This window comes from Schistocerca cancellata, chromosome 1, assembly GCF_023864275.1.
Source record: "Schistocerca cancellata isolate TAMUIC-IGC-003103 chromosome 1, iqSchCanc2.1, whole genome shotgun sequence".
NCBI lineage: Eukaryota > Metazoa > Arthropoda > Insecta > Orthoptera > Acrididae > Schistocerca > Schistocerca cancellata.
In genome coordinates this window covers 942009112-942021585 of record NC_064626.1, presented here as the reverse complement: position 1 = coordinate 942021585, position 12474 = coordinate 942009112, and the positions used below count along the sequence as shown (strand labels likewise).

Here is a 12474-nt window from a genome sequence, read left to right as displayed (position 1 = left end):
CATTAATATGAATTACTTGTTCTTCAGCAAACAGCTCATTTGCATTAGATGCTTGATGACCTCCTGGACCAAACTGATATTCTGTATCATATGTTCTTTGACTAGTCCCTTGACCTCTGCTTCTTTCAGTAGCATTATTTCTCTGTGTGTTATCACCCAAACCAAATCTTTCCCAGTCAACATTTATAGTATTCTGTTCAGTGTTTACTTCAGTTGACACCATGTTTCAAGGACTTGTTACTGGCTGAGTTTACGTCATCTTCCTAGAAAGAGATATATTTCCATTGTAAAATAGCAGATTTGGAAGTTGTAGACAATTCATATATATAAATGGGTAATATAAGATGTTTAAATACTTCTTGAATAAAAGAGATCTCACCAAAAAGCAGAATGTTGAATTGTTGATGAGCACACACAAAAAGAAAGAAAACTTGCTAGCTTTCACTAAAATCTTTCACAAGTGAGATTAAAATACACCCAGAAAACACACACACAGCACCATGTAGGGGCATCATAGATGTGTGTGTGTGTGTGTGTGTGTGTGTGTGTGTGTGTGTGTGTGTGTGTGTGTGTGTGTGTAGGGGGGGGGGGGGTTGCATGCACATTTGTTTTACTCTAGCTCATAATGGGATTATTCCAAAGGCTAGCAAGTTTTCTTTCTCTTTGTATATGTATTTCGACAACTCAATGCTTCTGCTTTTCAGTGAGTGGTTTCCTGTATTTACAATCTACCAAAATTTTGCTACAACATGATAAGTGATATACATATTAGTTCAGACTTATGATACATCATATACAATGGAAATATTTGTCATTTAAATATACTAATAGAAAGAAAATGGGAAAAAAGATTATATTAAAAAATGAAAGAAAAAATTATTGATTCTATTCAAGACAAAAGACGACATACCTAGTTGCAGACATTGTGTTTATGACACTGAAGGAATAACTGCAAGAACCTGTCTCACAGCTTGAGTCATTTAAATCTCGCTTCCCAAAACAAGTGCTTCTAAATTAAGAAAGTGGGACTGGCTCTCCAATACGTACCCATTTTTATTTGGTCTCAACTTACACTAACCAATCTCTTTCCTCATTTCCATGTTCTCTCCCACAGGGTCTGTTGCTGCTCTTTTCCCTCTACACCCAGGTATTTTTTTGTATTTTTACTGTAACTAGTTACAATCAATACAAACATTATATTTAAGAAATATTATCATCATATTGGAATTTTAGCAATTTTTTTCCTGTGTAAGAATAAACAATAATGGTCAGTCACAATTTCTTTTCTTTCTACTGGTGGTGACTGGTTTTAGTTATCGTAACCATTATCTGAACAAAATTAATTTCCACAGGCCAAATTATGAGCCAGTGCTATGAACAAATATGTACTACCAAAAGACAGCCATCACTGCTGGGTGGACATCTTTTGGGAGCATACTGTTGATTCGAGCACCAGATTAATATATGATATTGGCCACCATTCAGTCAGATTATAGTTGTGACAACCAAAACCAGTTGCCACCAACACAAAGAAAAGAAATTTTGATTTAGACAGTTCCCATTTTTTCCATTATTATATTTAAGAATTTAATATATATAAACAAGAATGTGAAGAGCAAAATTGCTCATAGGTTGATGATTGATAAAGGCGTATTATTCTTTTTGGATTTAGATATTCACTAAGCAGAGAGAGGAGACAGACTGAGAAAGTGGATGGTATGGGTAGAAAAGGTCGGGGAGGAGGTGTGGGGTGTGTGTGTGAGGGAGGGGGGGGGGGGGGGAAGGAAGGAGGCAGAAACGTAGGTGCAGTGTCTGGATATGGGATGAGTGGTGTGAAAAATGACAGAAAAGTAAAAGTGAATGCATGGTTACTTCAGTGGGAAGGCGACAAACAGATGGAGAGGGGAACTGCAAGACATAGGATATGATAGTGGAATAGGTCTCACCCATGTAGCTACTCACCATATAGTGGAGATGCTGAGTCGTAGATAGGTACAACAAAAAGAAACAGACAAAAAAAAAAAAAAAAAAAAAAAAAAAAGAAACACACACACACATGCGGACGCAAACGCAACTCACACACACATGACCACAGTCTCTGGCTGTGTTGACTATTTCTGACGAAGGCCTTGTTGGCCAAAAGCTCACTTTCTGACAGTCTTTTTGTTGTGCCTATATGTGACTCATCATCTCCACTATATGGTGAGTGACAACTATCCTTTTCACTGTATTGTTACATTCCATCCTGGATTTTCCATTGTTTGATCTCATTCATATACACTCCTGGAAATTGAAATAAGAACACCGTGAATTCATTGTCCCAGGAAGGGGAAACTTTATTGACACATTCCTGGGGTCAGATACATCACATGATCACACTGACAGAACCACAGGCACATAGACACAGGCAACAGAGCATGCACAATGTCGGCACTAGTACAGTGTATATCCACCTTTCGCAGCAATGCAGGCTGCTATTCTCCCATGGAGACGATCGTAGAGATGCTGGATGTAGTCGTGTGGAACGGCTTGCCATGCCATTTACACCTGGCGCCTCAGTTGGACCAGCGTTCGTGCCGGACGTGCAGACCGCGTGAGACGACGCTTCATCCAGTCCCAAACATGCTCAATGGGGGACAGATCCGGAGATCTTGCTGGCCAGGGTAGTTGACTTACACGTTCTAGAGCACGTTGGGTGGCACGGGATACATGCGGACGTGCATTGTCCTGTTGGAACAGCAAGTTCCCTTGCCGGTCTAGGAATGGTAGAACGATGGGTTCGATGACGGTTTGGATGTACCGTGCACTATTCAGTGTCCCCTCGACGATCACCAGTGGTGTACGGCCAGTGTAGGAGATCGCTCCCCACACCATGATGCCGGGTGGCCCTGTGTGCCTCGGTCGTATGCAGTCCTGATTGTGGCGCTCACCTGCACGGCGCCAAACACGCATACGACCATCATTGGCACCAAGGCAGAAGCGACTCTCATCGCTGAAGACGACACGTCTCCATTCGTCCCTCCATTCCCGCCTGTCGCGACACCACTGGAGGCGGGCTGCACGATGTTGGGGCGTGAGCGGAAGATGGCCTAACGGTGTGCGGGACCGTAGCCCAGCTTCATGGAGACGGTTGCGAATGGTCCTCGCCGATACCCCAGGAGCAACAGTGTCCCTAATTTGCTGGGAAGTGGCGGTGCGGTCCCCTACGGCACTGCGTAGGATCCTACGGTCTTGGCGTGCATCCGTGCGTCGCTGCGGTACGGTCCCAGGTCGACAGGCACGTGCACCTTCCGCCGACCACTGGCGACAACATCGATGTACTGTGGAGACCTCACGCCCTACGTGTTGAGCAATTTGGCGGTACGTCCACCCGGCCTCCCGCATGCCCACTATACGCCCTCGCTCAAAGTCCGTCAACTGCACATACGGTTCACATCCACGCTGTCGCGGCATGCTACCAGTGTTAAAGACTGCGATGGAGCTCCGTATGCCACGGCAAACTGGCTGACACTGACGGCGGCGGTGCACAAATGCTGCGCAGCTAGCGCCATTCGACGGCCAACACCGCGGTTCCTGGTGTGTCCGCTGTGCCGTGCGTGTGATCATTGCTTGTACAGCCCTCTCGCAGTGTCCGGAGCAAGTATGGTGGGTCTGACACACCGGTGTCAATGTGTTCTTTTTTCCATTTCCAGGAGTGTAGTTCAGATGAGCTGGTATTGGAAGGAAGAGTCATAATGCCACCATGACTGGAAGGAAGAGTCGTAATGCCACCATGACTTGGCATGTGTTGTAGTAAAACTTGGTGGTTAAGTTTATGGGTCACCACAGTTTGCTGTTAGACAATTGGCAGACATCCCAATACACAATTCTGCAATGTTTGCAGCACAGCCAATATGTAACATGGCTGTTTTCATACATGGCCCTATTTTCTATAGAACAGCAATGCTCGTGACTGACTGGGTCTACAAGACTGATCTTGCACCTTGGTTACAATGTTAGCCTAAGGATGAACTAGGATAGGGCCTACTTCAAAGATTTTGTGGACAATGGAACAATATTTTGGGTGATGGTGGCAGGAGTTTGGGTAGGATATCTCTATTCATAAGGCAAAATGAGAGGCAGCCAAAGTGTTGATGAAGGATGTGGTTGGGTTTTTCAAAGTGCAGATGATGTTACATGATGACACAAATACTGGTCAATGACTGGGCAGTAAAGGCTCTGGCAACATTATTGGCACATTTGGCAATAACCTGCTTCTCACTATAGATAGTCAGCCCATATGTTTTATGGCTACATAAATGGACTTGAAATGATGATGGCCAAAATCTGTTGGCCAAAAGGATTACATAGTCACACAGTGCACAGTAAATTCATCACGTGGGAGTCAATTTATTGGCATGCAACTGCAAGAATCCGTAGGCACCTGAAGAGGTTTGGTTATCAATATTTCACAATATTCTTACTACAAATTTCTGTAGAATAAATAATTTTTTGACCTTGGCCAGATTTTCTGAGAACGTTTTGTTACAGGACAGTTTTGAGTGAAAGTATACAACGTATGCTTGAAATCCTATCTGCAAGTCAACACAGTGGGAAGACTTTTAAATGCAACACTGGCAGAACTGAGCTTTTTGGTTGACTCATCAAAATCATAGAGTAACTAGTTTGTTATCCAACTGGATGTTCCATTCAGTGTGTGCCCACTGACCTCTACTTCTGAGACCTGCAAGTCATTCTTATGTGTTGCATGACTGGGTTCAGCTGTTTGTTGTGATTCAGTGTAAGCCTGTTCCCTCATTCTTCTGGCTGTGCCTGGTATGAATGAGTAAGTGGGTCAAGTGCCAAAACTTGCTGAGCACCAAATTTAATGTTTACCCACTCCATATTTAGTATTATCACTGCCATGTTAATGTGAACCTTTGTTCTCTGTTGTTAAGATGAACCTTTGTTCTCTGCTGTAAGATGAAACTCCAGTCATACAAGTGTGTACCATGCCATACGGAAAATAGCAAGAAAGACACATACAGAACAATGACAATGTTAAGAAATAAAATCAACACTATGAAATGTATAAAGGGGCCAAAAATTGGGTAGGTGTGTATGCCTGAGGCAAATTGAGATCCCTCAGGACATATTTGTGTTGAGAGGCACCCCACCCTTTTCTCTATCCTGTGACAGTACCCAAACAGCATCCCATATGAGCAAACAGTTGCGACTTGCCTAATATTGCTCATACCTTACATATGTGGGCTACGCTTCACTCTATTTAAAAAGAATAGCTCGATGTAGTCACAGCGTCGAGCTGCATATGTCTTGCTTTCATGCCCCGTAGCTAATTTGCTGCAAATAATAACCAATCGCTGTGATCCTGCAGTCAAATTGAATTAATAAAATACACATAAATACAAAATATAAGTTAAATGAATAATCTAATAATAATAGTTCTAGTCTAATGTCTGGAACCAATGGAAACGACAGAGAATTATGTTGAATATTCTGTTTATTCAAGAAAGGACATGAAATGCAGAAATGTCATGTTGAGAGCATTACGAGAGTGGTAGCAAAGTCCCCAAACTAAATAGCCATCAAAGATATGAGAAAACCAAGTCCATTTTGTGACCACAATACACAAATTATTCACCAGCACAAAATATTTCAGAGTTCAACATGATGATTCACAAATTAATACACACAATACAAAGAATAGTAACTCATACTCTGTCTATTCTCAGTTCCGTAAATCAAGGAGAAATAGTTGGAGTCCTACTCTGGAGCACTTTCAGACCTCTCCAGACATAACATTCCTTCTGAAGATAAAGTATGGTAGCAGCCGTTCACTGCACAGAATCAACATCTCCACAATTGAATAGTAGTTGTTACCATGGGCAGGTCTGCCTCCTTCCAGAATTTGAGTATGGTAGCAGCCGTTCACTGCCCAGAATCAAAAATCTCCACAATTGAATACTAGTCGTTACCATGGGCAGGTCTGCCTCTTTCCAGAATTCGTGTAAAAGTGTCCACAATCGCTTTTCACTCGAAAGTCCCAGTCTCCAGTTGACTCTCCTAGTGTTTCACTACTGTCTGCTTTTCCACTGGCTGAAGGTCATCCCCACCAAAAATTCATCATTCTTATATTCTACAAACATGATATGACTCATCATGACCACTTTCCAGACTAAACTAATATATTACAACAATATTTAAATACAGAAATGTTATAAATATACAGTCACACTCAAATCATTCACAAGAATTACAAATAAAGGTTTGTTCATAAATAAATAAACTATTATTCTTGTGGAAGTGTACTCATGTCAAGTGACAATAAATCTTTGATAAATTTAGTTTAAACAGTTGTTTATGGCTTTCTGACAGAAGCATCTTTTGGTTCTCTTTTCAATTGTGTCGTTCACTAACAAATGTGACTGATGACTTTTATATTACAAAAGGTTTTTAATAGCACTTACATTCAACACTTAAATAAAGTTACTTGCAAATTCATAAACTATTCATTAAGTAAATATACAACTGTGACAGTATGTGAGGTATTCGTGCTGTATTCATTAGCTGTGTAAATGTGGAGAATACGATGTTCTGACAAACATTTGTATAATGTAAAGCATATAAAAGAAATCATCATCAATCAAAAAGTAAAATACACTCCTGGAAATGGAAAAAAGAACACATTGACACCGGTGTGTCAGACCCACCATACTTGCTCCGGACACTGCGAGAGGGCTGTACAAGCAATGATCACACGCACGGCACAGCGGACACACCAGGAACCGTGGTGTTGGCCGTCAAATGGCGCTAGCTGCGCAGCATTTGTGCACCGCCGCCGTCAGTGTCAGCCAGTTTGCCGTGGCATACGGAGCTCCATCGCAGTCTTTAACACTGGTAGCATGCCGCGACAGCGTGGATGTGAACCGTATGTGCAGTTGACGGACTTTGAGCGAGGGCGTATAGTGGGCATGCGGGAGGCCGGGTGGACGTACCGCCAAATTGCTCAACACGTAGGGCGTGAGGTCTCCACAGTACATCGATGTTGTCGCCAGTGGTCGGCGGAAGGTGCACGTGCCTGTCGACCTGGGACCGGACCGCAGCGACGCACGGATGCACGCCAAGACCGTAGGATCCTACGCAGTGCCGTAGGGGACCGCACCGCCACTTCCCAGCAAATTAGGGACACTGTTGCTCCTGGGGTATCGGCGAGGACCATTCGCAACCGTCTCCATGAAGCTGGGCTACGGTCCCGCACACCGTTAGGCCGTCTTCCGCTCACGCCCCAACATCGTGCAGCCCGCCTCCAGTGGTGTCGTGACAGGCGGGAATGGAGGGACGAATGGAGACGTGTCGTCTTCAGCGATGAGAGTCGCTTCTGCCTTGGTGCCAATGATGGTCGTATGCGTGTTTGGCGCCGTGCAGGTGAGCGCCACAATCAGGACTGCATACGACCGAGGCACACAGGGCCAACACCCGGCATCATGGTGTGGGGAGCGATCTCCTACACTGGCCGTACACCACTGGTGATCGTCGAGGGCACACTGAATAGTGCACGGTACATCCAAACCGTCATCGAACCCATCGTTCTACCATTCCTAGACCGGCAAGGGAACTTGCTGTTCCAACAGGACAATGCACGTCCGCATGTATCCCGTGCCACCCAACGTGCTCTAGAAGGTGTAAGTCAACTACCCTGGCCAGCAAGATCTCCGGATCTGTCCCCCATTGAGCATGTTTGGAACTGGATGAAGCGTCGTCTCACGTGGTCTGCACATCCAGCACGAACGCTGGTCCAACTGAGGCGCCAGGTGGAAATGGCATGGCAAGCCGTTCCATAGGACTACATCCAGCATCTCTACGATCGTCTCCATGGGAGAATAGCAGCCTGCATTGCTGCGAAAGGTGGATATACACTGTACTAGTGCCGACATTGTGCATGCTCTGTTGCCTGTGTCCATGTGCCTGTGGTTCTGTCAGTGTGATCATGTGATGTATCTGACCCCAGGAATGTGTCAATAAAGTTTCCCCTTCCTGGGACAATGAATTCACGGTGTTCTTATTTCAATTTCCAGGAGTGTAGATACATATAATAGCTTTGAGGGCATAGCTATAGTGGAATGCTATCACCTGAGATACCGTTTGCTCAAATCGCAGGGATCAGTTAAAAATTGTTAATTTGGAGGTGCATTGAGTAAATGTTTATTCACTGTGAAATATTAACTTCTGTAGTTTTAAAGATACTGAAGTATTGTTGTGTCACTGGATGCATCTCATTTAACTGAGATCGCTGATGTATTCAGATTTGCGTTAATATGTAACTGTGATTCATTGTCTAAGTTTAGAGAGCTGTAACTTAGCCGTCTTTAAGATTGTCTAACACTCTGGCATTTCTTAGAGCATTGTCTGTCTTCCTAAGAGACCATCTGGTGCCAAAATTTCCCATAGGGGGATTAACTCACATCAGGTCTTTTGCTGAAGTACCTGGCTTTCCTAGAACAGCCGCGGTGGTCTGTCCCGAGCCATGGGTACACTAGTGTTCAGCGGTTCTGGGCAGCTGATTAGCTCACCTAAATACACACAATGTTACAACCCTCAACCCACAGTCAACCTTAAATATGAGTGAGACCATGATATGGTAAATAACAATTTTTAAAAAGATGAAAGGAAAAATAAGGGCAATATATTGACAACAAAGGCAATGTTTGGAGTTAACAGTGATTTCAAATAATACAAAAAGATGCACAAATTCAGGCAAACATGTATGTGTATCGCAGATGCAGATGTCAGGGGAGGGGTTGGGGGAGAGGGGGGGAAGTGGACCTCGGGCTCATCCTCCACAGCAAGTGGCTGCTAGTCTGACCCTCTCCCTGCAAACATGTGACTGTCAATAAACGTGAGTACCATATAAAGCAAACAACTCCTTTTTATGGAGACAAATGTAAGTAAAAAGACTTTTGGAACTAAGAGCGAAGCAAATATCAAAAAGAGACATGTCAGATGATAAAAGCACGGCACAAGGCAATAATCTGACCAGCAAGTGAGGCAGGCTCGCATGTGCTTGATTGCTGTGAGAAACACCCTTCTCACAACTGCTCCCCCCCCCCTCCCCCCCCCCACCCCCCCCCCCCCAGAAAAAGTGTGAAGCTTTTGTGACCATACTTTCGGCATTGTCAATATTTTGGGTAAGACACTTTAAAACTCATGTTCATCGAAGAGCAGTAAGGATGGAATGCTATAAGGATGTGAGACACCATCAGTGAAGTGCCACAGTCACTTTGGGAAGTGTCTCACTGCACAGGAAAACACCACGAGTCAGACTGGTATGACGAATACAAAGCTAACATAAAACAGTAGTGTCTTTCTGTGACAAATGGACAGAGAAAATGTACACAGCACCAGTCTCCTAGATGGTGCAAATGCAGTACAGCTGGGATCATAAAGAAAGCAACTGATAGCAGACACAATGGAGAGAGAGAGAGAGAGAGAGAGAGAGAGAGAGAGAGAAGGGGGGGGGGGAAGGGGGGGAAGGGGGGGAAGCGGGGGGGCTGTTAGAGTAGCATGGGGGGATACTTCTTGCAGACTACTCAGTGTCACACAGCATAGCAGGAAAGAGTGAGTTTTCTTCTTGATGAATCAAGGACTATGACAATAGTCACCATTTTCTCCATCAAGGCATTGCAGGCCTGTGGTGAAATGTGGCATTCCTGTGCCTCAACAGGCATAAATGCATATCCCATCTTTCCTGCATCTTTAAAGCCATCAGTACAAAAGACTTCCATACATTCGTATTCTCAGAGAAATGGGAGGAAGCTGTTGCAAAAAAGATGCAGGCTCTTGGAATTGGATTACCTGTACCAGTAATCTGGGTATAGCCCGGCAGAGATCATGTCCAGTCATTTTGTGAGTACACTCAAGAGGAGACAGGTGAAGGACTTTATGACATATTTCAATGCTTTACAATTTTGGGGGAGGGGGGGGGGGCACTTTCCTCACAGAAAAGTCTCAGAACTAAACTTTGGTAGTAAAATGTACTTAAGGTCCACAAAACTATCAGTGTCAAACATGGCATACAGTAGTGAGTCAAGAAACGTAACAACAAAAGGAACAAAGAATTCAAGTGCTGGACATGTGATTCTTAAGAAGAGTAGCTGGGTACACATAACCTGATAGGAGGAAGAATTCTGACATCAGAGAAGTACTGGGAGTGAAAAGCTTAAAAGAGCAGATTATAGTATAGATGAACAACTAGAAGGGCAATGTCACAAGAACAAAAATTATATAATACTAAAATTAATGATGAATCATTACCCAGTGGGTAGAAGATCTTTAGGAAGGCTGAGGAAAATGTGTAAAGATCAATAATTTCACCACAAAGGGTGAAACAGGCAAATGTCTAATACAGACAGAGAGAAGAAGAAGAAGAATCCATCCCTTCAAGAGGTTAGGTAAGGAAGCAGAGTGTATTCAACTTTCACTTGCAGTTAGTCCTAAGTTGACAGATATGGGCAGCTGTGTCAGCTTTTATCATTAAGACCCAAAAATTGAGATTGTGCAACAATGTCCAAGTGCTGGGTACTCAAGTTAGAGTTCTGGGTTAGGATAAAGTGAAGTATGACAGTAACGCGTGACTCACATTTTTTTGGGAGAGAATTAGAAGCCAGGGAAACGATCCAAGTATAGGTCTTTCAGATGATGGCTTTGTGCTAGCATTCAGCCCAGGCTACAAATTGGGGGTTCTACCAAATGAAACAGTCATTGACAAACAGTGCTCCAGAGACTACTGGTCCAACAAAAGTCACTAGCTCATTTATGATGATAAGGAAAAGTGGATCACTCAGCACAAAGCCCTACAGGATGTCAATTTCTTGGATCTGTAGGGAGCTGAGGGGTGTAGCAACTCTACAGCTTAAGAAGTGATTGGATAAAAGCTGACACACAAAAATTGTTTGGCAGTCTCAAAAGCCCCAGTCCTGGAGGATGAATAAAATATGGTACCACCAAGTGGTGTTTTATGCCTTACATAGATTTAAAAAAAAACATGGTCATTAGGTGCTCGTCTTCACAAAAATGCTGTTGGATTGCAGTTTCCAACCCAATTGTGGATTGTGCCTACTGGAAACCACACTGACAGGACGGACAAAACGCCCTGCGATTCAAGAGCATACCATAATTTTCAGGCTAGTATCCTTGCAAGCAATTTGCAGAGCACATTGGTGAGAGTAACTGATCAATAGATGTTGATGTACATCATGATTTTGCCAGGTTTAAGGATTAAGATGAAGATATTATCTCACCATTATGGAAGGAAAATGCCTTCTAGCCAAATACATTTCAACACCATGAATAGATGGACACTTTGAGTAACATTCAGCTGTTGGATCATCTGATTAAGAATGACATTATGGCCTGAGGCCCTATCATGTGACAAGTCAAGAGCCTAAAGCACTTTCCAATCAGTGAAAGGGCCATTATATATCATCATAAAGGGGGTAAAGGATAGGGATAAATCTTCAATTTGTCTTTCATGTTTTGAAAAGCGGCAGGCAAGAGGTGGCCAAAACTGTTGCAAAGAGGATTGCAAGGCATTCAGTGAGAACCAACACTTCAGTAGAAATGCCACCATGAAGGAAGAGACCCGAAATAGTCATGATCTTTGGCAGTCCAGAAGACTAAGGAACTCAGTTCATAACTGGGATGAAGGAGCATAAGTTCCCAAAGAGGAAATGTAGAGCTCCAAACATTCCTTCTTACTGCATTTAATCAGACAGCGAGCCTTAGCACAAAGCTGATCAAAAGAGGGAAGAGTGGTCTGTGAAGGGTGTAATTTGAGAAATTACAAGGCCTCTCAACTGTTCAGAATAGGTGTTTCAATGTCTTTGGTCCACAATGGCATTGGCTGGTGGTGGAGGGGGGCCTGTAGAAAGAGGAGCATCATTTCCAGCAGAGTGGATGAACATGTTAGAGATGTCTCACACAATGTCACTGATGCAATAATACAGAGAGAGGGTGAATTGCAATGGTTTGGGGTATAAGTCTCACCATACACTTATTCACGAAAAGGCTTTTAGCCCCTGAGGGGATCACGTGTTGAATCACTTGATTTTGACAGTAACCACTTCAAAGAGCCCAATTGTGGAAACTGGTCCATCAGGCAGTGATAAGGAATTGACAGAATCAATGGAAAGTGGTCACTGTCACAAAGATTGTCATGCAGTGACCACTGTAGCAAAATCACGAGATTGGGGGAAGAGACCAAATGGTTGATATGCAAAAACGTGCCATGGGCAGCACTGAAGTGGGTAGGAGTATGGTGATAAAGGGGACACAGATCAAGATCATAAATCTATAAATCTGTACAAGTGGAAACCAGGAAGTGATGGGACTAATGCACCATAAATCCTTTTTGTCCCCCCCCCCCCCCCCCCACCATGGTGTAGCCTAGAAGGGAAAGTTCCTATAACAGTTGCTACC

General features: G+C 43.6%; 1 protein-coding gene across 3 annotated transcripts in view; it reads right to left on the bottom strand.

Annotated features, from left to right (window-relative positions):
• LOC126088105 (solute carrier family 12 member 8) overlaps positions 1–12474 on the bottom strand; it is a 189238-nt gene that overhangs the window by 148785 nt on the left and 27979 nt on the right. For 2 of the 3 annotated variants that reach the window (XM_049906204.1, XM_049906212.1), the window contains exon 2: positions 17–263. In XM_049906204.1, coding sequence (XP_049762161.1) covers positions 17–223 — 207 coding nt within the window. In that variant the 5' untranslated portion in view covers positions 224–263. Of the gene's footprint in view, positions 1–16; positions 264–5236; positions 5256–12474 lie in introns of those variants that run through there. The other variant, XM_049906221.1, reaches the window with a different exon arrangement.